The sequence below is a fragment of the Athalia rosae genome, chromosome 3 (genome assembly GCF_917208135.1).
Source record: "Athalia rosae chromosome 3, iyAthRosa1.1, whole genome shotgun sequence".
Lineage (NCBI taxonomy): Eukaryota > Metazoa > Arthropoda > Insecta > Hymenoptera > Athaliidae > Athalia > Athalia rosae.
Genome location: NC_064028.1, coordinates 23,568,818 through 23,595,391, shown reverse-complemented (window position 1 = coordinate 23,595,391; position 26,574 = coordinate 23,568,818). Strand labels below are relative to the sequence as shown.

Genomic DNA, 26,574 nt, shown 5'->3' with positions numbered 1-26,574 from the left:
GCTGAAGAGAGGGAAAAAAAAAAATTAGTAGCGGAATCCATTAAGATCAGAGATTGTATTGTACAACCAATTGTTAAACAACGTAATTATTCGCTTTCAGGTTTTTTTACCTGTTTTCGTTTCGTTACGATATTTTTATTAAAACATCTATAACGTATACCATGAGAAGCTTGTTACGTACAGATCGATACAGTGTCATCGTTTAATTACTCAATCCATCCTTGAAATTTTCCATTCGAGTGAAAACATTTTTTCGGACATCTAGAATTCCAGAATGATTCTCGGGCCAATTTTTGAGAACAATTACGCGCCTGGTGTCAAATTTTCCAATTTTTCAGTAATTTCTAGTGAATCGTTTCGGATCTCGATCGATTTGTTTTCGAATATAAAATAAAAAAAAAAAAACGGAACGAAAATTCCAAATTATACCGTAATAAAATGTGGTCGGTAAATATTACGTCTAGGATACAAATACACGTATACGCCTCATTCAACGGATCTTTATTCGAAATCTGTTCCGCATCAATAGCTGTGAAGCTGTTGAATTTTACAATTTTTTCCTTCATTTTTTAATCTTTCCTTCCTCGTTTTTTTCGTTTTCTTTTTGTTCTTGTAGCGTCGTTTCCACGCCCACGCGTTGTTGTAGTCCGGGCCTTAGGGGGAATCCGTTAGTAATAAGCAACGTCGTCGTATGTATCGGCGCTGCGGTATCCTAATAAGGGTGCGGTCAATGGACATTCGAATGTATGTATACGTAAGGTATCTTATTATACGCAATACAGGCGTACGTCTACGTGTACCGGACAGGCAGCAGATAAAGAATGCGCGTACACGTCCACCGGGAAACGGCAAAACTCTGATTTCAAATAGACCTTTCCATTTCTTCCTTTCGCTCTCACCCTCGCCACGAAGATCAAACGTGAAATGAAGCGAGAGATGAATCTGCAACATCGTGTACAGCTTATCAAAACAACAATAACAAATCTCCGCTTCACGCACAACAACATCACCGGGTATACATTGTACGTACATACGCTCACTTTGCAATATAATTTTCAATTCTACGTCCGCTACATAATGGAAATAATAATAAATTGCGTAACTTTGGTAACGATGCCCATTCCGCAGGTGGAATATCGTACGTACACTCGCGTATATACCCGCGGTTCTTCTGGATATAAAGTTGTACGGGTTAATAACGTTGGCCGCAGTCCCCGGGTTAGCTTATCGGTTCTATAGGTGTGTCGTTTACATCGATATATTAATTAGTAACGCGTGGGAAAGACCTAGTGCACTTTAGAATCGCGCGTGTCTACGTACGTAACGCTCGTTATAAATACGCGTAAGCGAATATATACTCGGAAAGATTTTCCTATGTATAATTGTTCGCAGTATCGCGATTATATTCTACACACCGAACGCCCCGAGGTATGTAAATGATTTTTGCGCCGATTATAACTGGTGAACCTGCAGGATCGTTAAACGAGATTTCATCGACACGGATCGCGAACGTACTTCAATTATTCTTATCTGTTTATTGTTCGTCTCTCCTATTTTGCCATTAATTTTTGACACCCGGGTGTGCGCTGAAATCATTTTGACGAAAAATTTGCCCGAGTCATCGAAACTTATGACTTCTTGCAGTTCGTCCGTTTGCAAAAACCGATAGAATAGTTCTTGCCGTCTGATGAGTTTTGCGGAAGTTTCCAATTCCCCACACTTTTTTTATAAAGCTGTCGAAAAAGTGCGCGATCGAGTTTCCTTTTTTCTTTCTCGTTTCGACTCGCTGTAAAAAAAAAAATTAAATAAAATAAAAAAAAAACGTCTGGTAGAAAAATGAGATAAGATAAGCTTGGTTTAATGTGGTTAGATTCTTCTGTTTTATTGTCCCAATCGATCAATCAAAGTGTCTATTTTTTATTCTCCTTTTTTTTTATTTCGATACTCTTTTTCATTCGCCTCTACTGTTTCTCCACTCGGAGTGCGCGGTTACGGTTCTTCTCGAAGACATTAGTTTGAACAAGTTTTAATAATCGGGGTGATGGAATTACGTGTCGCTGTAGTAAACGTAATAGCCCGAGCTGAACCGTACAGCTGCTTTCAGGCCGTAATCTTTTATTAGATTGCTCGGAATTTCGAGACTCGTTCGACGGGCGTAGATTTGCCCGTAACTATAGGTGCACGTCTTCTGACACAGGCGGCTTCTCTACTTTTCCGCGGATTTTAGGGTAGCGTTTTCCCGAGCACAAAAATATATGCGTGTACACGGATTAGGTACGTATACATGCGTATTCTATTTTTGGCAATTGCGTCAGACAGATTTCGGGAATGGTTGTAGAATATTATTATTCAATTACGGTATAATCTAATATCGAATTCAATGGGCAAGTTTCGGCACAATTGATACAAAAGAAATGATGTACAATATCGAATTGACAATTTATACCTATACCTTATTAGAACGTGCCTACCGTAATTCGACATCTTTGTTGCTCCTCACTTACGTCATATTGAAAAACACGTGATTAGGCATGCATCGAATTGAAAAGATTATTGTTATTGATTTTCCTCGCTTCGATGCGACCGCGGCGCATAAAATTTATAATAATATTCCACGCGAATTGTCGAAGAAGAGAGAAATGAAAAAATGATGACGGTTGATACACGTGGGAAAATGTTCATAAGATTCTGAAAATTGACAGACGCGAGTCGACCCGTACCGTTGTCGGTATAATTTTGCAAAAAAATGAATTTTTGCCCCGGCAAAAGTGAGGGAGGGGGTGGGGAAAAAATGAAGGGTGTTTTCTGCGCGGTCCATGCACTCGGTAATTATCCGCAGAGGTCTCGTGGCCAGGTGCTCGAGTAACCCTAATTACGTAGAAGAACACTAAACTGCAATTAACAAGCTTCTTTTTCTCCTTTTTCTCTACCTCCTTCTCTTTCTCTCCCGCGGCATGGGGCGGACTACGCGCCATCATGCCTCATCGACGTCGACGTCGTCGTCGTCGTCGTCGTCATTTCCTTGCCTTGTCGTACATTTTTTTTTTTTTTCACCTTCTTCTCAACCACTGAAAGCATAATTCGGTTTGAAGCACTCTCATCCGAGGATTGCCCGAAACTTTTTCAAACCTTCAATTCAAATCATTGTTCCTTTATTTCATAAACTGCACCTGAATTTACGCCGTTCTATTATTCAAAAACGTAATTCCTTTGTGCAGGGTAATATTTGTTTCATCGCGCCACAAAGCTAGCACAATATATCTCGAGTTTCGTCACGAGATGGATGAAACAAAAGGATCTTTTCAATCGAAATCGATCGCGATATACAAACCGAACTTCCTCCATTTTTGTTGAAATGAGAATAATCCTCATGCTTTTGCGCGTAACTGGTGAAATTTTCAAATTACAAAACGGAGTCGAAAATATTTTATAGCATCCAGTCGTTATTTTTTTTTTTTTTCGAGTTCCCTTTATCCTTTCGGTTTTTGGTTTCCTTTTATTTATTTGTTTGTTATTTATTTTTTTATCCTCAATTTTCTATCTCTTCGACCCTGCGCTGCAGACACCGGTATTTGCCATAGTATTTAGCTGGACGGCTGTCCCCTGCAGTTCATTGGAGAATCGGAAGCGCCGGTCGCCGGCGCAATTAACACCTTCGAGGATGCTAACGCGTCCAGGGGCTCCCGGGCTTTGCTGGTTCGGGTCCTTTTTCTTCGAGTTCTTAGTTTTCATTTTTTTTTTCCATCCCGTTCCATCCCGTTCTTGCTTTTTCTTAGGCATATATACGTGTGTACATTTAACCCCGACGAGAAGTAACAGGAAAATAAACCCCGTGCCGCGCGGTATGGGGAACACGTCGCCAGTTTATACGCTAATACGAGGTGTGTATACCTGTACACATAATGCACGGTACACCAAAGCAACCGTCAACTCGGGACGTTTGTCCTGCGGATCCAATTGCGACCGGTAGCTGACCACCGTGTAACGGCAAAAGCTCGCTCTCACCCTTATGTACAACTCTCGAGATGTACGTATACCTCGGTATATATACCTTACCTACCTTATAAACGCTAAACGAATCTGTTTGTCTAGCCACCTGATCCTGCCGTATACTCAAAGTCGAAACGTCGAGTAGACGAATCTTTTAAGTTTTTTATTTTCTTTTATTTTTTTTTTTCTTCTTCTACAAGACTCGTGCCTACTTTCACGTGTCGTAAAAAGGGCGAATCTATCAAAAACTCGATTGGAATATTTGTCTTATTAATTATTTAATCGATATGTATCTACGTGTATTTTTTGGACGTGAATTTTCAAAAATATGATTGAAATCGGATGTTATGCAGGCGAGGGCGTTGTTTGACGAGTGATTAAAGTTGTTACTGAAATAAATTTGAAACTATAAAATTCGCGGATATTTCGCTGTTGGTAGGCGAGAGATGGATGTGAAAACTGCAGCGAGTATGGGAGAATCGGGGCCGTTAACGCCCGGCTAAATTTTGTATTCTTATTGTTAATTAACATGCCACATATGACGATCACGCGATTTCAGTATCGCGGCTTGTGTACGTACGTATTAAATAAATGCCTGGCATGTATTTGGTTTTGCATTTGAAAATGTTGTAAAACACGCGTGTTGTGGAATTGTGAGAGAAGGCAGCTGGGTTAACACGATAATAATCCGATAACGCAATCCGTTATAGGTATGACCTTATGTATAACATATACACCTATCCACATACATATTTATTTATATATATACAATACATACCCGATGCAGATGCGGCGACTACGTACGAAACAATTTTTCTTTTTTTTTTTTTTCTTCTCTTCTTTTTTAGAATTTTCGACGGGAGTACAAAATCGAGACGGATGTTCTCCGGAATCATCATCCCTAGAAAAGATAAATTCAATTCATCGTATTACAATAGAAAGAGGCTTGATACGGTCCACATATAATCCCTTGCATTTTTAACGAGAAATTTTAATAATAATATTCATATTAATATTTATTAATCGTTCCTCGTGTGCGCGAGGGCAAAGTTGTCGATAATTTTTCTAAACTTTTGTATCTTAAATATATATACATTCATATAATATACGTATACATAAGTCGATCCTCGCGGCAAGGTGATACCCTCAAGGTACACGTACACAGAGATATATGCAGGACGTGCTCGCATACGTGTGCATATAAATATCGGACGAGGTATAAGGTGTACGTATAAAACGCGAAACGTTCTCGTGTTGTCACGGTAATTAACCGCGTATAATTTTACGAGTGTCTCTTCTAGCGGCGGCTGTACAGATACACACGTACGCGCACCTACGTGCGAATAGTGTAGGTAAAAAGGTACGTCGCGTTGCTCAACGGTACCTTTTGCTTTTATCGTCCTGCAAATTGAATTCCAAGATGACGATCATCATTATACGATGATGATTATGATGATGCAACAACATTGCAAGTTATCCTCGCGGCAGCGTCAGTTCACCGGACAAACGCCGTTCGTATATTACACGGATATATGTATGTACATGTACAACCGTGTAACTGTGCGCGTGTGTGTGTGTGTACGTGCATCTATGTATATCTATGTACCTTCCTCGCTTGGTTTATTGTGATCGTAAACAAGAGAATTTATCGATTATCTAAACGACGGTAACGCGCTGTATGCCCACCTCATGATTTTCCTGCCGCGTACCCTGTTTGTACGTGTGTATAAATGAATACATGTACATATATGTACAAATATATGTATAACGTGACTCGCTTAGCGATTTGTCTATCATAAATCTCATTTCAATAGTTCATTACCGCGGATAAAGAATGAAGAAAAAAAAGAACTGCAAATTTTGTACCGCAGTACACAGATTTCCCGTGTAAAGTGCAAGGATACCGGTATAAAAATTTATCAATCATCGGAGACTCGATTCAACGACAGTATTTTTTTTTCAATGAAACTCGATAAGATAAAAAAGACCGAGATGAGACAAGAAAAAAAAAAAAACTCGAGAAAAAATTGACGATTCGTAGGAGACCACACACAACTCGGCGTATGCACGGTTATTACGCCGGTGTACGGCCGTTGTAGGTCGAAGAATAAGGCGCGTAGGACGCCATCTCGGTTTGATTAATTATCATTACCGCTTCGTCGTCATCCTCGTCGATCTTATTCTGACTATATCTCGTATATATATATATATGTACATAATCGTTCATATCCTGGCCAATTACACGCGAGGTGGTGATTCCGCGCGACGATTTCTCGCGATTGTGCGAAATAACGTATTGCGCCGAGATTCGTTCGCTCTTTTTGTCTTATTTTATTTCATCTCATCTTTTCTAGTTTTTCAAAAGTTATCCTCCTCCGTCATAATCTACGTGATCTTTTCAGTGACGAAATAAAATTCATGCTCGTCCGTCGAGATCGCGAAACTCGTTCGGTTTTTTTTTTTTTTTTTCTCCAAATAACAAAATATTAGAAACTTTGAATTCGCACCTGCAACAAAACTCATCATTATTTTGAGCACAATCATCGGTATATGAAAAGGATGATGAGGATCCCGCATTGTGCACCTGTCGTGTCAATCGCGCCCTTAAAAACAACACTTATAGTTTTACCCGGAAAAATAATCCGTGAAAGAACCTTCTGTACCGTACGAGAAGATGATCGCGCGAACGACGAGGAGAAAAAAGAAAAAAAATCAGTGTGACTCGGGTAAAAATTCTTTGCTTATTTAAAGGACTGCAACGGGAGCCGAAGGGAGGGGGGCGAGTACTTGAATGGGTTGTATCTTATGGGAAAAACTGGCCGATGGGCTTTTGTGTTAAAAATTGACGTAGAGGATATTTATATTACGTCCCCTAAGTAAAGCGTGTAAGAATAATAATAACAATAGTAACAAGCGACGGGAAAAAAGAGGTTCATTCATAGAAAATTGTTGGCGAAAATAGAAAGCCGACGCCGAGAGAGACAATGATTTTCAAAGCTTAAGCTCGCTCTGGGACCAAAATTTTTGGGAATCAAATTTTGATGAGAATAGAAAAAACAGCGTAACCGTGTTGCTTGAACGTATAATAGGTACGTATATATATAAGCTGCAGAAAAGGGTAAAAGTCTAAAATGTTTGCTCAGTAAACAAGACGCACCGCCACGGACAACTTCCGAAGGGTCAACCTCCGCCACCTTACGCCTTAAGGCTTGTACAATATGCACTCGAAGTTGACCTCACGCCCTTCTCCGGCGCGGCGGTAGCCTTCGTCTTTCTTTCTCCTCGTCGAAGAAACGTTTCTATGTTTCGCTTCGTTTTTTCTTCTTTTCTTCCTCCTCCTCTCTCTCTCTCTCTCTCTATCTCTCTCTCTCTCTTCGCTCGTATAACATCGCTCCGTTTGCAATCACACATTGTCAGTCAAAGACGAGTTTATCCTACCCAGCAATATTTGCATCTTTACGACCAACCCAACTATACACCTGTTCTCTTCACTCCGCCTACCTGCGCCCCGAGCGTATACCGCGCGTATGGATTTTTCTTGACCCTATTTTTTTTCTCGACCCTTTTTCGAATCTCCCACCCCCGCGGGAATACCTTGAACAATTTTATTGCAACCGATACAGCGGGTCACCGTACGCGGTTTAACTGGAAGAAACGATACAGCGATTCAAATACAAAATGGCGGTTGTACAACAATAATTGGTCACCCTCCCCGACGACGGCGGTAAAATGGCCCGTACATGGACGGCGTATGAACGGTTCGTCGTTCGCTGCCAGTGGAGTTGCGAGAGGGTGGCGGGTGTATCGCCGCCGAGTATCGCAGCGCACGGTGTCACTGGGCTCGGAGGGGTCCCGACTGGAAGAGAACCCCGTGGCGTCAAGGGTACTCAAAAGACCCGGCAGCGCTAATTAGCCCGTTGCCAAGCGACGGGACCATCCATGAGATCAGAACTTTCCGAAAATTCCGTCATAACAGACGGTGTTCGCCTACCTATATATCGGGGGAATATGCGGCTGACATCACTTCTGCACAGTTTATATTACGCACCCTCCGAATCTCGGCATGGAAGTACACCAGACGCGATTAATATCGGCGAGTTGAAATTAATTAGGGAGACTGATTATTTGGATGTCTTGAAACGTACACCTGACCCAATGACAATTGGTTCAGGATTCTTATTACAGTCTCACCTTGACGAAGAACCGTCCGAAAGTATCTAAAAATATCGAAGAAATTGTCGCCGATTTTTCGCTTGTCGGCTGGTCGTCGTCTTCATCTCCGCGCGATGAATATGAGGTAATCGAAGGTTTCGTCGAAGGTCACGCCGCTCGTCAGTTGAACGTGATGACTATTGAAACTGGAAAAAAAGAACGCCGACTGTGTCGAGACAATCGGCAGAGTAACGGACGTCGGGAATCGAGGAGACCCAAGATGTGACAATGAATGTACAAGGTCATAACTTGTCAGCCTCTCATTTTTCACTGCGTTCCGTTTCGATCGGCGAACGTTTGACCATCGATGAGTTTTCGCAAATATCATTTTATTTCTCCTCTACTTTTCGCGTTCGCGATTTCCTTCGATTTTTGGCGGCCTACGCGGGATCCGCCGGTGATTTTCAGTTCGCGGCAATTATCGGTCGATCGGAGATGAGAAGAGAAAAAAAAAAAGAAATTTATCCTTTCAAAGAGAAACCTTGCGCGCGGCGTAAAAATAATTCGTATAATCTGTTTCACGGTATGGTATGGGGCACAAAACCGTTTGACCTCTTGTCCGATGTATAATACATCTAACCCTAGTATTATACACGAATGAAAAAAAAAAAAGTAAAAATGAGAGAGAGAGAGATAGAGAAAAGTGTATTATTTTTGAGGGCGATTACGAATATTCCGCATTATCATCATCAGCAGCAAGTTTTCGTCTACGTGCCGCATATGTGAACTCGGATCAACTGCTGCAACGTGTAATTTCACTATTACAGTCTAATCTGTTGACATTAGACTACACTCCGCCAAATTGTTGGGTATGGGAGTCTGCGGAGAGAACCTATTATGGTAAACAGTTTTAAACTATTTCGAAACCTTTCGAAATATGGGTACTCTATAATGTCCGCGCTCCATATAATGTCCAGCGTTTATACGATTCTTTATTTTTCTCCACTCTTCTCCTTTCGAAATGACCGTGGAATATACACCATGAACACTTACCGATGTCCCGCGGAGGCTTTTCTACTTGTTTCTTCTCCTTCTTATTATTTTTTTTTTCTTTTTTTTGGTTTTCATCATTTCTAATTACGTAGAACGCGTCGCTGGTCGGAAATCGTCTTAATCTGTTCGCGATCAGGTATTCAAAGTACGTGAGATTGATACGTACGGATCGTACGGCGGAGGCGCGCCACAGTGGCGAAAGTTTGGAGTAGCGAGAAATGACGGACGACTAAGTCCCCTCGGGATTTGGAAGTAGCTGATCCATTGTTGAACTATCTCTCTATTCTGCTCCACGTTTAATGCATAATCTATTACGGGCTTTTAACAATGACGACCACCTCGAGCACTCGCTTCGTCAGTTTCCTACGGGGGAATTGATCTTACTACGGTACCCGCGTAGTCCGCACCCTCATATTTCACGAATGTTTTGACGTCTGCTTTGTAACCGGCCGTGTCGGTTCAGGGGTGAATCGATCAGCGCGAAGAAGACGAAGAAGGAGAAGAGGAGGAGGAGGAGGAGGAAGAGGTGAAGAAGAACTCCGTGCGGTTTATACGAGGGAAAAGGAGAGCAGAGTTCACCCCATCCGTAGTATAATACCCCCCCCCCCCCCCCCCCCGCCCCCCTGATCTCAATGACGACAAACTCTGAGGGTAAATATACACAGACCAGACATCTTCTTCTACTTCTTCTTCTTCTTATTCGTACACAGTGACGTTATGATAATCCCCGACGTCGACTCTTTGCTCTTATATAACCGTCATTCCGCACCGTTCGCATGGGATGAAAAAGCGGTAAAAGGAAGAGGAAGTATACCTAGTTGAAAAATCGAGCTACGTCATTTCCCGTAATGTGATATGTGCAGCCGCAAATTTGGAGCATCATTGCAAGGTCATTAATCTATTGGCCGCTGCGGCTATATCTATACCAGAAGATGCACTCACATTAGATTTATAAATATTCAACGATACGCGTCCGCGGATAACGTTCAAGGGTCGGTAATTAGTTGAGCACATCGTTGAGTGATTGATCAAAAGCGGAGGAGCGATATAAAAATGGGGAAAAAAAAAAAAACGTACTTTTCGTAAAATTCAGACTCGACGCGCGCCGAAAATTGGGCCCGTTAAACGGGTCAGCCATATTGTTTATACCAACAAGAGAGGGTAACGCGGTCCTTTCTTAATTAGTTTCCCGAAATCGAACGGAGGGTCGGTTGATACATGGTGTCCATATTTTAAAATTTTATTTCTCGCCTTCCTCGAGTCGATCGCCATCTTGTTCGCCGTCCCTTTTCGTTTTAATGTGTAAGGGTCACTCGGGGCGGTTGGCGGGTTTTTGGAGGGGTTGGTTGAAAAAAAATCGCGCCTATGTACCCCGGGGATATTTTTCGACCCATCAGTCCCGCCCTTTAACAAGGTGTATCAATCTCTCCGTCAATCTAACGGCGCATCGTAGCCCCGAAAGAACTCGCGCCGGATATCGTGAGCCGTCATTAGTGTCCCGGGGAGGTCACACCTGGCGCCCCCAGCTACCAAAGCAACGCCGTACACGGTTTACGTACTCCTCTGACTCCTAACGACCCGAACAGATGCGAATCGAGAAACCCTCGGTGGGAATAAGAATTATAAAAAATCGTGCGAAAAATTTCGCACAACTTCGTCACAGAAATCAATCCTTGCGGGTTACGAATGAAGAAATGAATCATCGATTTTTGGATTTAGAATCGAAATGTTGATCGGACGTGCGAGGCCTGATTTTCATTATTTATTTTTCTTCAATTTCTTAATTTTTTTTGTTCGCGTCTGCGGGTATTCCTTTTCGATTCGGTTGCGGTGGAGTTTGTTATTAATCACAACGCTACGATCTCTTGGGGGCAGGAGAAACAGCTCTGCTCGTTAGCAGTGACTAAAAGTGGGAGGGCGAAAGGGAAAATCAGGGGATGCAGAGGCCATCTCTTAATTACTTCCGCGCCAATTAACACGCGCTTTCGCGACTAAGAAGGGGATGTAGTTATGAACCAACCGTCCAACGGAGAATTTCAAGTACCGAAAGCCGCGCGGTCACAACCAAATTCTAATCTTTTCTTCGAAATGTAAGAGAACAAAAATTCAAAAAAAAAAAAATGAAAAATCCATTGAATTTAGAAAATCCAGACATTACCAAATATTGAGACGTCGGCACACGGTTCGCGGAAAAAGGGATTCGAAGAAAAGTCCAACCGCGAGAAGAATCTTTGCTATCCGGTATAAAAGTTTCCGTGGGGAAGACGGTCCCTTAAAAGATTTCCGCGACTCCTGATTTACCGAAGGACCCGGTTAAAGGCAAAAGCGGCATCAGGAAGGAGCATCAGCAGTAGAGTAAGCCAGTCACGTGCCAAAAGTGCCCGGGAGTGCCCGGGAGTGCTATGCTCTTTCAACCAAGGGGTTGAGAGCCGAGATAGCCGAGAGGGATCAGCTGTAGACTCTGGAAGAAGGAGAAGTAAAAGTAAAGGATGAGAAAAAGAGGAAAGAGCGGTAAGAGAGAGTCCCGTGGGAAGTCAATCAACTGGCCTTTCTTCGCTTCCTTTCGAACTCGCGAACCCCCGCCGACGTCTTCGCCGTACAGGGCGGAAGAAAAACGTGGAACAAAAAAACATGGAATCGAAAAAAAAAAAAAAAAACAGGGGGAAAAGATAAAAATGGGTAGGTAGCCAACAATCCGGTCTAAGCTATCGGGTATATCAAAGTGTTAATCTTTATTGGGAAACGTAGCGAACAATATGACGGACGTTTCACTTTTCTTCCCGATTCTTACATAATATCGGACCGCTTGTATTCCCTGCACCCAACCAACAGAAAAAAAAATAAAATAAAAACAAAAATAAAAGGAAGAACGATATAACAAATCAACCATCGCACGATACAGCGAACTCGCTCTCATTAAAACTCACAAATTCGAAAGACAAACCATAAAATCAATCCCACCCCAACACGAATGAAAAAAACGAACGCAACTCGGTTGAAAATGAAGAAGAAAAAAAAAGAATCCCATCCCGGAGGACCCCGTGTACGCGATACGTACGCCGATGTATGGGTTTTCGAAACATCGGAGGTTGGTATGTACCCATCCGACGGAATAACGCTTTTCCCGGGCAAAGGATGTCGGTTGCAGAGAGTCGGGGGGGCAGGAGGACATGGCGGGGGGTGAAAATGGGAAGAGAGGTAAGTGGAGGGAGTAGGAGAGTGGGGGGGTGGGGGTGGGGTGGGGAAAGAGGGAGGTGATCGCAAAAGTCCGGCACAAGGCAAGTGGAGGGTTGGAATCGAGTGTAGAACAGAGGGTGGAAGGTTGCCGCGGAGGATGGGGGAGGTTGGCGATTGGCATTTAATTAGCGGCCGGATGACCACCATCTCCGCCTCCAGATCAATACGCAGTTCCTGGCCAGAGGGCGATCGCCCTCCTCCGGTATAGCCTCAAGTTTAGCTCGATCGTTCGCCTCATTCGAGTCCGAACCCGAACCCTTTGCTGTTTCACCTCCATACTCTACATCGCACACCCACCCCACGCTTCACCCTTTTAACCCGTACCCTCGAATCCCCTGCGTTCTGTGACTACTCCCTCTTTGCCCGCCCATCTTTTATACACCGAATACGTTCGCCGAACTACGTCGAATGGCAATGAGCGACGTTGTTCCACCCGTGTCCCGAACGCCAAGGCCCACGTACGAGAGTCGAAAAACGCGACGAAAAAAAATCAACGATTTTGAAAATCCAAAGGTGGAAAAACCAAAAAATCTTGACGGCAAACTATCCAATTCGAATCGACCTGATTTAGAAAAATCACAGTTCACTTTTCATCGGTTTTAGAAGCCATCGGACCATGGGGAGCTTTTTGAAATTTAAAAATGTTCAATTTTTCGCCTCGTCGTCAAAATGTGGGCAAAGAAAAGAGAGCACCACTGTTGACCGGTGTTGAGCAGACAATTTAAACGAAAACACAAGCTATATACCTGTATATCTGTGATACCTTATATATACCCGGTATAAAATACGCGACTTGTTAACATTGTTCGCACCTCGCATAGTATAATAATCTTTTGGTATCTTTCGGTCTCTCCGATACTCCGTTGTACGTATAACGCTCCGAGCAAATGCCGGTTCGGCGCAAGTTAAAGGCCCTTTCGGCGATGCAGCAGGCGATACAGACCGGCGACCTTCGCCCTGAGATCCTGCGGAGATATTTTATCCCGCGAGGTTTTTTACGAGCCGATATATCATACATCGGCGTTCTCCGAGTACGCCGCGCGCGCGATTCACGCCCGAGAACCGATCGAGTCCAGGACGCGGTCGAAAAAAATGAAAGAAAAAAACGAAAAAAAACATTCCACGGTGTACCGTAACATACATGGATGAAGGGACGGCGTGTATTCCACGTGCATACACACGCCCGGCGTACCCGTGAGGATTATATCGACGATCGTGCCAAGCCGAAAGGATCATCGGTGTGAAATCTGGGACCGAATTCTCCAGGCCGCGCCGAGTTTTCTGCAGAACTCAACTTCGCATCGTTTCATGTTCCCGAAACGTCATGTTCCGTAAATCGTGTATATCGCTCGATTATGGTCCTCCGTTTATTTTTGCTTACTTCGGGACCGAAGTATTATTCGTACACGTAACGCGTATACATACATAACTTACGACAAACTTGTTCGTTCCCTTTTCGGATGCGCCGCGAAACCGAACGACCGGATACCCGCAAAGGAAACACGAGCCGAGATATCCTCGAAGTCAAATCACATTCGAGTCGAAATTAATTTATGAGATGGGGAAATTCCGGAATCTGGACTATTTCAATTTTTTTTTTTTTTTTGAATTTCAGTCGTTCCCATTTCGACTGAAAATCGCTGTATAATCCGTCTATCGAGCGTACAAAGTTAATTTCATCAAAGTTGATTAAAAGTTGGTGATTTTATTTCCGTGTCGAAGAAATACGTGTGCGCGGAGCGTGGGGTGATCGATGGATAACTCCGTCAAATTCACGTCGGTATTGATGGTCCGGGGGTTTTCTTTTCCGGACACTCCTTGGTCGCTCGGTCTGCACGGCGTCTGCCGCACGATCGTTTGACACGAGAAATCCCCATCACCGTCATTACGGTATCTAGTCCTCTCGGTGTGTCCATCCCCCTATTTATTAGGGACTTGCGGTGTCTCCTCTCGTTTTGTGCGACCTGCCCCATTACCTACAATCACGAGTTAACAGTTCTTTTCTTTCCATTATCGACGCCCACCGTTCCGCGCCTCTTGGTAGAGGGGAGGGGGTGGAAAGGAGGAGGGGGAGGAAGTAACGGAGATGAAAAAGGAGGAATTAAAAAAAGGAGGAAAAAACATCGGGAGTCAAAGGATGAAAATAAAAGAATAAATAATCGTTTGAGACACAATCTTGACACGCAGTCACTCGCGTCGCACCCTCGTTAGCACGAAAAATTGTTTCGTATATATAATATACTACGCGCGCTTATGTACCAACCATTATTAATACACAATATACATCACATAAAGTTCACGCCCACGTATAAAGTAATATTATTCTCAACTGCGGGCATAAAATTGCCCCCCCTTTATCAGTGACCTCGGAACACTTGATCATTTCACGTATCAAACGCACGTGTGTATTCATAAAACGTTCGTACGCGCCAAGCACATTTCTTCATTAGACCGACCGCAATTGTTCTCCTCATTTTCGACGCTCTGTAAAAAATAAAAAAACCCTTCTACCCTTTTTTTTTTTTTTTAGCTTTTTTTATTTCGCGTCTACTCGACATGGAAATAAATTATTATCGACGAATCAGAAAACGGGAGAAAATCTCGAGAAACAATTTTGGCTTATTTGGGGCACTCGGGGAAACTTTACGATGAATTCTAGCGATTTAATATGTATAAACAGTTTTCCGAAAGTTTGTCACGCGTGTCAAGGAGCCATCAACCTCAACACCGTCCCAATATTATACGCACCCCGTGACCAAGCTTCGAGATCCACGTAAAAACTATTTAAACTTTCCAACACAATGTTTACCGAGGCACGGGGTTGTATACGGGGTTGTTCGTTTCCGTTGTCGACGTGATGGCAATAACAATAATAACAACGATAATAATGATAATAATAATTACAAGAGGCGTGTAGGACTGTAGGATGGTGAAAATGACGTTCGCGTGTGTCACTTCATTTTCAGAAGTGTCGGCGACGAGTGTCTCGGTTGTAATTTTGTTTTGATATGGTTGTATTCGGTTGATTTTATATATGTATACATAAGTCTGTTGCGTTTCGTTCGCTTGTTGAGTAAATGGAAATTCAGCCATTACCAGATCGTTGCATGCGCTGTGCTTGATTTTTATTAGTTCGCGAGTTCGTGTGGGAGCGTGCGGACACGACGTGTGTCCGTGAGGCGAATATGACGAGGTGCGGCAGTCACGATGAAAATTTAACCCTAGCTGCGTTAATAGCGAAAGTTCGAATTGTTAGACAATACGCCTATCGATTCTATCCGTATCTTTTATCCCTTCGGGTAAAACGGGCGACTCATCGGAAATTGCCGATGAAAAGGGACGATAGATGAATACATACTTTGTGTATAGTGGATTAAAACGCCCAGTCACTTCGGTAAAGCAAACGCACCCATATACCTCGATATAGTACGTTGTACGTAAAATGATTACGGGAACGACAAAACAAAAGGATACCCCCGAACGATTGATTCCGAATTCCCAAAGTCTCGTGACTCGAATCGATGGAAAAAAATTAAAAAAAATGCCCAGAAGTTGGACGTCTTTTTTGTTCAAGGGTTGTTAAATTTTTCGAAAAAATTCTACGTCCGACGAAATCTCATTATTACGGCCCAAAAAAATGCTAAAGATAATTTGCTACCCTTGCAACGCTTTAGCGGTGAAAAAGAAAAATTTGATTCCGTCTTTTATTTCTGATAATTTGACAGGGTGAAGGACCTACCCTCCGTTCATTTTTTCGTCCCCCGGGAATTTTCTCGCCCCTTTAAACGATCGGTGAAATACAAAGAGCCGGTTGGAAAGGACGCGCGCGCGGTGACGATGGCTTTTGGGCGAGAGAGGGGTCTACGACTACATCCCATTCGAATTCCTGATCCAAGGATACACTCTGCGTAGTCGTCCTTTGATCAATTGTCCCGCCCAATTTGCCCCGCGGCCCGTCTCCTACCTTCGCTTTTTCCTTCCTCCTGCGTTGGCTTATATACAATATAAAAGAGCGACGCAGCTATTCGGCAAATGGTCAAAAAACGACTCTTATTAGGACCTTTCGCGGCCGGTTTCGAGGAAAAATTTTTCAACCACCACGGGCCACGGGGCTCGAGGGAAACAATGGCGAGACTCTGTAACGGATCCTTGAGATCCCCGAACCCGCAACGTACCCTGCGTATGATCCGGAACAGCCACGATACGCGACTCGCACCTTGCGCGACCGTAACGATCAACTTTTCAGCAGATGTAAGCCCGACGCGTCGAAATTATCCTTTTTCTTCATCGTCTCGACCTGACTGACCTGATCATAGAAATTTCGAAACAATTAATAAAAAAACAATTTGATTTGTTGATTTTTCAATTTTTTTGTTTGCCTTATGGATAGTTTTTCTGTTTTCGCATTTTATAATTGTTAAACTTTTTTTGCGCTACCGTGTGGCAATTTTGCGTTCAATAACATAATACAATTTCATCCGACGTCTAACGATATGGGTTTTCTCATCTCCCCGTATACTTCCCGTGCTTTATATCTTACATATACATATACGCAGAGGTCATATATCTACCCTTAATGAAATGCTAACTGCCATTCGCCCGTATAGAAACTGTTTAGCATATTGTCGCGACCACAATGGCAATTTTCATGAAATATATCCCCATTCGTTCGAAATATGACTGCATCTTATAGCTGGAAAACCTTTTTAAATGTACCGGAATTAACTCCTCCTTCGCCCTGCACAATTCACGGATGCAGTGCGCGCGTGTTGTGTGCACTGGTCCCCGTGAATTGCGCAAAATTTCACGTATTTGTCGTCCCTCGAACGACGCGCCGAGAAAAAAAAAAAAGAAATAGGAAAAAAATCATACTTATTTGTGATGTATGTCCGTATCGTCGCGCCGAAAAATTTTCTGCTACAACAAACCCGTAAGCGCGTGGCGGTTGTAGTTCGCACACGTGTGCTACATGAATATATATCGTCCTTACATCTGCATCGGCATATGATACGTGGAAAGCGTAGCGACAGAATATTGGAAAATATAGAGAAAGGGAGAAGGGGTTCGAGGCGTTGCACGTGGAAGGAAAAAATAAAATAAGTAAAAAAGAGAACGAGGAGAAAAAAGGAAAGCTGAGAAAGAAGAAGACGCGAGAAAATATGACGAACGAGACCCGCAGGGGCGGTAAGTCAAGCCGTATGCTAACCCAACCACGTTTCTCTCGAACCCTTGCGAAAAAAGAAATGGCATCAACCCCCCGTGTCTTCTATCTCTCTTCTTTCCTCCCTTTCATCCGATTCTTTCGTTTTTATTTGTCTTTGACGATTCCGCGTAGACAAAGATATCGCATGTACGTTGTACGAAAGTGATTGCTGTGAATAAAGAGAGAAAAAAAATTAAAGAAATGAAGAGAGATAATAAAAATTGGTTTTTCGTTCGTATCTTTATTTCTGGTTTTCACAGCGAACGTGCGATACACCTGCAAGTAGCGCATCTACTCAATAGGGGTGGCTGTGCTGAGTCTGTCGCGTCTTTATTTTTCAGCTCCATTCTCTCTGCTCTTTTTCGTCTCTTTTTCGTCGGGGGGTTGGCGGGAGTCACGGGTGTTAATATAAAGACAAATGAACTTTGCTTATACGGGACCCCCGATGCAGAGCGAAAGCTGCAGTATAACAAGCCATGTGTCTTTATACAGACAGTAGCGTATCGTGCATGTGCCAACCTCGAAATATCAACGGGGAAGATATTTGGTCGTAAAAAAATTTTCAGCCCTAACCCTGTAGGAAGTCTGCGCGTAGGTGTACGCTGCGTACATATACATATACATAAAAAAAAGCTTATGTAAAGAAAAAATTTCCTCTCACATGTACGCGAACGACGTACGTAAAGGCAGCAGAAACACCATATTTTGCCGCGGTGTGCGTACCAATACGTACACATTTTATATACCCGTGTATGTATGTACTTAATACTTTTATTAACTTCTACGCTGTAGGTAATTTATTCAAAACAAACGATGAACGGCCCTTTATAGGGCGACAGATTATAAAGTGATATTAGCTGCAGTGTGCACATTTTTCATGTAATGTATATATACGCGCGTGTCTGCGCGTGGTATACGTGGTCTTGGTTTTTTTTTTTTCGTTCATTCCGCAGTCTTTATGGGAAGGGGAAAAGGGATTCTTTTTCGGTACAGTGTTTTAAGGTTTAGCGACTGCGAGACAGAGAGGAAAAAAAAATGGAAAAAGAGGGGGAGAGCATAAAGTAAAAAAAGAAAAAGAAGAAGAAGAAGAAGAAGAAGGCATTCTTACAGAAGATCGGTTATTTACTGCTTTACATGGGCGAAACGAAACGACGCGTATACCGCATGCACATATATACGTATAACCTACTAACTGACGTAAATTAAAATTTATATACTGTAACGGTAATTATCGCAGAGCTTTGAATATAATTTATGGATTGCGGGCAGCAAAATTCGAAAGTATAAAAATTCGAAAAAATACAGGACAGAGTGGACGTGAAATTCTCAGCATTTTTATACATTTTTTGTTCTTCAATTTTTTCTGGGCTTTGGAAGCGCTACCCGATATTCCGGCAGATTTCGGATCCGGGGGGTACGATACGCGATGTCCCATTGGCCCAATTTCGATGTTTATAACACGTGTATCGAGGGTAAATATTTATAACCGCACGCGTGTGTAGTGGTCAGTGAATATAATGTACCGTGTACCATATACGAACAATCTATACACGCGAATTCGTACGGTTTTCATATTTTTTTTGTATTTTTACTTCATTTTTTGTTATACGATTTTTTTTCATCTTTTTCGTTTTATCCGCCTCCCCCTATATACGATATCGTCTAACAGCGGATCCCCGTGGGATTAATTTTCGACCGAAGGGTAAAAATATTCCACGGTTCCTTAAAAATCCGACAACCCCATCTTTTACTGACCCTCAAGGGTGGCGTTATGCCAAACGGTCACTCAAAAATATATATACCCAAGCCATGCCAATACGTATACGTTTATTATATACATATTTATAACATGTACGATACATATTTTTATGTACAAAATCAACCCCTTTACGTATATTTTCTATACAGGTAAGAAAATACCGCAGAATCTATAGGGAGGACAAATTTGACTTGATTTTTTTGAGTTTGATCGGAAGATGAATTTTTTTTTACAATCAAATCTAGAGTATAAAATTCTTTGATTCTAGTCAATCAGGTGTACGGTGAATGGATGTTCCTGCGATTCCTTCACCCCCGGAAAACGTCATTTAAGATACTGCGACAAATGTCATCACGGATGGGTTCCTCACGGTGAGTAAATTTATCAATTCAGTTTTCTCTTCTTCCACTTTCAGACCTGTTCGAATCTTTGCGAGAAAAAATCCTGAATTTTTCCGAATTTCAAATCTTCACGTGTGTAATAATTCTCAAGCGAACCGTAAATATCGTTCCGCGCGCATATGAATTATATCGCAAACCTCGATTACAACGGATAGCGATAAAAAAAGGATAGAAACAAAAGGGAAGAAAGGAAGAAAAAAAAATGAAATAAAGCTCGCGATTACACCGCGGTGAAGGCAAATTTCCCGAATGTCAGCATACCTCATCCGGTGAATCCTGAGGGACAAAATTCAATTTTCCAACGATGACCACGCGCCGTCCCTCCGGGTTCCACCAACACGGATGTACGACGTACGTGTAACGTCTACCAGGTTTTTCTACCACACCGGAGCGAACGCCAACTATAATACGTCCAACGCGAACGGTAAGACCTAAGACTTTATGCGGTCGTAAGTTTTAGAATGTTACAGCATATCCCGATACATATATGCATCCCATTGTATATACATGTATCTACATGTTTATGTATATATCGATATTGGCCCCCATATCGCACGCTTAAAATTCTGCTCGCTTGACCAACGATAGATTGGAGCGCTCGCCGATGTTCTATGTGGGTAGATATATACCTACATGCATATATACATACCTAGCTACTCCTCTCCGCACTGCGGAATACATATCAATTTCCGAGGCACGTCTCATGGGACAACCGTGACGATGCTGAACGATTTTTTATTTTTTTATTGCCTTTTTTTCCATAGTTTTTTTTTTTTTTTTTTTTTTTTTTTTTGCGCAACCGTAGTGCATACTCTTGCTTCGTGTCCTCTTTTTTCACATTTGCTCTCGAACGCGGGTTGTAACTACCCCAGTCGTTTAAATTCTGACTTTTGTACACCGTACGGTTCGAGGTGCGTAAAATTACCTTCGAAAATTTTCGAACTTGCAAACGGAAGAGTTACAGATTTTTTCTCAAAGTTCTTTTTCTGGATTCTCGGGATCAATGAAATATTTCGAATCACTGAATTTTACCGGAGTATTTTTTGAGATTCTCAGATAAAAACCTTTGCATGTTTTATTTTTCATTTCATTTCCTATCAGATACGATGAATTTTGACGAACATTTTCTCAGTCGACGATTCGATTCTATCGCGAAAAAAAAAAAAAAAACAGCAGCGCAGGTTAATTTATTCTAAATTCGGTTCAAATAATTCCGTTGTATCTAACGGTTGAAAACCAAGAAAAAAAAAAAAAAAAAAAAGAACAAATCAGATCAGTACGGTAAGCGCGTACATGGGTATAAAATTAGCCGAATTGAGTCGCATGCACGGCCGATCGTTCGGTAATTTTATTGTGAGATTTTTCACGTGCGTATTAATTAGGTTTTGCTTTGGTCTGGTTAAAGATCCATCGAATTTGCCTGAACCCCCGTCGATTATTCACACAAAGATTATCTGCTCAGGCATGTTAGTCGTGTCTCGCGTAGATCTGTGTTGAATCGAGTAGCCGTTCGAAGAGAGCGCGGGGTTCACTCAAACGAAACGTATCGATGTGAGACACAATTAAATATTCCCGGAATCGTAATGAGTTATGTATCTCGAGTTAAACAAGTGTGAAGGAAAAATGTAACGCAAAGTAGGTACACCGTTCAACGTCACGTCGCTGTACGGACGGTAGCAGAACATAATTCACTACGGGATATTATTCCAAATCGTCGCTGTGGGAACTTCGGAATTCTGTGGGAACTAATCTTATAATTTGCCGTACAGATGAATGACTCCGTTTTATCGGGTAGAAGGGATGTGCTCTAAAAGACGGGTAAAAAAAAATTCTAAAACACAAAAAGAAAAGAAAAAAAAAATAAAGAGAAGAAGAATTCCAGAGACAGGGAGCCGATGCGCTTGTGCACTGTGCCTTTTTTTACCATGTACACAAAATCACCGGAACTAATTTTATTATTCGTATATATCTATACATACTTATGTACATCTATAGTGTATATATATATATATACATAAGTATATATGCATAGATGTAAAAAGCGCGCGATGTCCAGCACGCCCGTTTGTTCAAAGGTTTTTAAGACCTTCCGGATCTGATGTAGAATTGAGCCTTTGATAAAAAAATAATAAAAACCCTGCATGTACATCGAGGTGTCTCAAGGAGCGTATGTATAACATTATTTTACACGAGGTCAGTTCGAAAAAGCGTCGAAAGATGATCGCAGATCTTATATGAAGAATATTATCTATATTGAAGAGATGTAATAAAAACGTAATAAAAAAAAGGTGTATATATATATACCAAATACCTAAGGATAGAGAATTTTCTAATCTGATTTCGTGTTACATACGTGTACGTATATGTATAGGATTTCTCGACGCGGTAGAATTACGATTATTTGATTGACCGCGTCGAAAGGAAAATCGCTGGACTTACAACCTAGATAGGACGTACGGATCCTTCTATCGCCGGTGATTCGGCCAATTACCTTTTATACCTTTATCCCGTATCGTAAGAACGGTGTGACAATCAAAACTGACTTGAAAAAACGTAAAAAAATTAACTGAAAATAAAAAAAAAAAAAAAGATCTTTGTAACGGTCAAATAACCTCTCGCGCCCGTGCACCTGTCGCGTTATAACGATATCAATGGCTGTCGTCAACGAGAAAGACGCTGTCACAATTATACATACATGTATAAAATTTTCTGCAGTGCTTCGCATGGGTGGGAAATCAAAAATTAGGACGTCGAAACCAACGAATCTATAATACTCGTCGCTTCTAAATATTCCGTTGGTTCATTTTTTTTTTTTTTTCTTCATTTTTTATCGCTGTCAATTGCGTGTCGCGCATCGTTGATTATGATAACACGGGTTCAAGTTTTTTTTTTTGAGTTTTTACTAGGAGATAATATAGCGCGTACATACCTACATATCTCCACGCGTATGATGGGGTGGTGGTGCGGTCGAGTCTGAAGAAAAATCTCGAGTAATATACTGACAAAGGCCTTTTTAAATTGTAATGAGCTGCCAAAGAGTGAGTTATGTTTGGTCCAAGTGCCATCGGGTCCTCGACGACCCCATGATATATCTGCCGCGCAACCCCCTGCATCCCCCTTTTTCTCCCTCTCTTTCTTCTCCTTTTTTCGCCTCTTTTTCTTCTCGTACTTCCACTCCTCATTCTCATCCTCGTCCACCCCACGTCATGAATATATTTACATTGATCGCCAGACTCCGCATTTTTCATTTGCCTCGACGTCAGTCACCGATATGTGTGTCTATATCCCTCGATATTTTATTTATCCGTCTCTCACCCCCCCCCCCCCCTCCCCCCAACGTTGCTGTCACGGAGTCTGTCGAATCCTTCTTTTTTCCCCCTTTTTTTTTCACAGTCATTTTTTGCTCGTCACGACAAATGCAAAAATGCATGAGAAAATAACCACATCGTACTTGCGAATTAAAATTTCGAAATTCGAAAATTCATAGCGCCATTTTTGTTTTCTCCATTCATTCCTCCGCCAACGACAAGAAATATAGTCGATTATTAAAGAGTCGAGGGAAGATAAATCGATGTGCATTAAATAAGGCGTTTGTATTATAATTAAAAAAAAAAGAAAGAAAGAAAGAAAGAAAAAGCAAAAATGAATCATGCTCGTGGCGCGGCTTTAAGTTTATATTAACGCGATATACATCATCCATGGCATTGGTTTCGTATTAGAACAAATAGGTTTGTGTTTTTGGCTTTAAAAGGCATCAAGCCCCTATTTTTTAATGGGCATATTCGTTTCCTTTTTCGGACCCCCCCGGGATTTGACACCTATACATACACCTACAGATCGTTCGGAGTCGCGGGTTTCTTATTGGTCGGAAACTTTTCGTATCTCGTTTACCGTTGACGGTACATAGGGAAAGAATTAATGTGTGTTACGTATACGTGCGTGAAAACGAAAGAACAAAGACGTCGCGCGAGCGAGCGCGCGCCACCCTTCTATTAGTAATTTATAGTTTAAGCGGTGTTTATTAACGGAGGGGTGAGTTGTGCGTCGCCTTTTAACTATGGTTCAAATGATTTACGAAGTTTTGTATTAGCGCGGTAGTGAAGGAAAAATGGGATGTATAATACCACGAGGATACCAGGGACGCCCATAAGGGACGCTCCAGGGGCTGCTACCGCGCTAAATGACTCCGACGCAACGCACTTTTCTCTCTCCCCCTTTCTCTCTCTCTCTCTCTATTTCGTTACTCTGTGCTCTATCTTCGCCAACTTCTCTATACTCGTATCGTTCCTCTGAACAAGAAAAAAAAAAAAAAAAAGGACGTCTTCGTGACGTCGAAGGGGATTTTTATCCTTCAGCTGCCTTCGATCCGGAAGGCTTCGGGGCTCCGCACCAGTCGAACTTACAAGCGCAGATGGAAACGCAGATGTTTGATAGAACCGCGCGCGTTTCTCGAACGTGTTGTATTATATCCTCTTTTGTCCACGGGGAACATCGTCACTGTTTCAAATATCGAATCAACGAAGGAAAAAAGAAAAATGCGGAAGACAAAATCCGAATCTTTTCACGGTTCGACCGCACGTATCCACACGCGGATATCCGACGAGTATAAAAATGTGAAATGTCATCGGTCGGGGAGCGATGGGGTGATATGCATAGAAATTTTTCAGCGCGATCTCAACCGAGACGCGCACTGCGTTGGTGGGCCACGACGTCGCGGTATAAACAGTGAGGCGCCGCGGCGCTTTACGACGTCAGCTAGCGTCCCCCTTAACTGTTTACCTTTCCGCTGACGCGTCCCATCTTCCTCTTTCTCCCTGACGTGCAGCCCGTCCAGCTACACCGTACACCAAATGCGTCGGGACGCTGGCGTCTTCCGTAAACTTCACCGTACTTATTCTCACAAATGTAAATCCGGCCTGCCGTGGCTGCACTCTCCCTAGTCCGAGCAAAAAATCTGCAATTTATCTCAACCGACGCCGCGTAGCGCGATCGAAAACACGAATGAAAAACCGCAGAGAAATAAAATTCCGTGCATCGATCTCCCACTCGGATTCCGTCGCATCTGGTCACTCGCGGCACGCTTCGGTGCGACTATGGGTCATCGAATGAAAGTAAAACAATACGGCGTCTAAAAATAATTTTGTTAAATTTTCCTCCAATTTTTTTTATCCATCATCATAAAATATTTGAATGGGGGTCGATATTTTTGGCGCGCACCGCAAATAGATCGACGATATACTTGAGGGGGGGAATGAAAAGCATAAAAAATGGAGCGTGAGAACGTCGTCTGTATAGAGTTCATTTCTCCTCTTCTTTTTTGGAAACTTAAACGGATCACGACTATGTTCACGGCGTCCTCAAAATACGCGCGCGACGTGTTGAAAATCGGATAAATCTTTCGGAAAAATGATTTTCAAAAAAGCACCGCGACCGACGACGGAAGTAAAGTGTAACAGAGCTGTATAATCCGTTGCTGCTGCTCATGCTGCTGCTACAGTGACGCACGACGTCAAACTCGTATACGTAAATATTTGTGCGAAAGAAACGGGGTCACCTTCACATCACACCGCATATATTTTATGTATATATATATTTCAATGTAACACACGCGCACCCTCGGTACATAACACGTAGGTGTACCGGACGGACGACTTGTCACTGTTCGAGTGAAACGCGAGAAGAAAATTGGGAAAAAAATTCTTCAAATGCGAAATTGAATTTCTTTTTCGATTTTTTTTTTTCACAAGATTTTTGGACGATGAGATTTCGGAGACGATTCAACACCGAATGAGTTTATGAAGGATATTGCGACGTGTGGAGGAAAATTAAGAAGAAAAAGAAAATAGGCACGCTGGGATGATCCTGGAAGGGATGAGATTGCAATTAAATATTGATGGAATCGGTTGATACAGATTAATGTGTTGCTTTCGTGGGGCAGGGGAAAGACCTCCGATCTTGTTTGCCGGTGTAGCGGAGTATACGCGTTGCGAGGGGGTTATTTGTCTTTTGGTCGTTTCGTCCCTTTCCTCCGTCTGCCAAAGTTACGCGCGAACGTGTGCGCGAGCGCGCCCGTGTATGTGCGTTCGGTGGATCCTGAAGGAAATCCGGGTCGGAAAAATATCAAGAGAATTTCCTGATTGCCACCTTAGACACGCAGATTGTCGCGACGCCTTATCTCGTCCATTCGTCTCTCTGGCTCTCTTGAATCTTCACCCCCCGAACTTTTCCTCTTCCCTTTTTTCCTCCTCCCTTTTTCCCCTAATATTTCCGCTCCCGTTATGAAGAACCGCCTCGCCCGGTACCACGGGGAGGAAAAAAGGGGGGGGGGGGGGGGAGGGAGGGAGGGTCGAGGAACCTTAGGGACATTCATCCCGAGATAGCCGCTCGACGTCGCCCGAAAGGACGCGGTACTCCTTACGACGCCCCGCTAGTTCTCCCGCAACTTATACACACGGTACATGCGAGGGGGAATCTATTAGCAGCTCGGGATAAATGTTCCCTCATATTTAGCCCTTGACATTTTTCCCTTTTTGTTTGTTTTTCCACTGATCCCGATAAAAACGGGAATTATGCTCGTATCTTTGCATCGTTCATTTTATCTGACAAATTTTATTTATACGTGCGAGGCCTCTTATGGGAAGGAATAAAATTCCATCGTCTATCTACGTACGCGTGTATCATACCAGTTTCTTCGGGAAAAACTGGAAAAAGGTGAAGTGAAAAAAAAATTTACCCCCCTGTCCTCAACCTCCATTTTTACACCTATTTCGAATGTAGGA

The 26,574-nt window shown here is 42.5% G+C and overlaps 1 protein-coding gene and 1 long non-coding RNA gene across 4 annotated transcripts in view; one reads left to right on the top strand and one right to left on the bottom strand.

The window, feature by feature from the left end:
• The window catches only part of LOC105686793, a 142,860-nt gene that overhangs the window by 24,556 nt on the left and 91,730 nt on the right, over positions 1 to 26,574 (top strand). For both annotated transcript variants that reach the window (XM_020852807.2, XM_020852808.2), the window contains exon 3: positions 19,663 to 19,765. In XM_020852807.2, coding sequence (XP_020708466.2) covers positions 19,663 to 19,765 — 103 coding nt within the window. The remainder of the gene's footprint in view (positions 1 to 19,662; positions 19,766 to 26,574) is intronic.
• LOC125500127 lies at positions 454 to 24,977 on the bottom strand. Of its 2 annotated transcripts, none has more exons than XR_007277321.1 (3): positions 24,575 to 24,977; positions 4,769 to 4,891; positions 454 to 1,786 (listed from the first exon to the last, which is right to left on the bottom strand). It is a non-coding gene; the product is annotated as an uncharacterized LOC125500127 (long non-coding RNA). The 2 variants fall into 2 exon arrangements; XR_007277322.1 differs by having other exon boundaries at positions 454 to 942.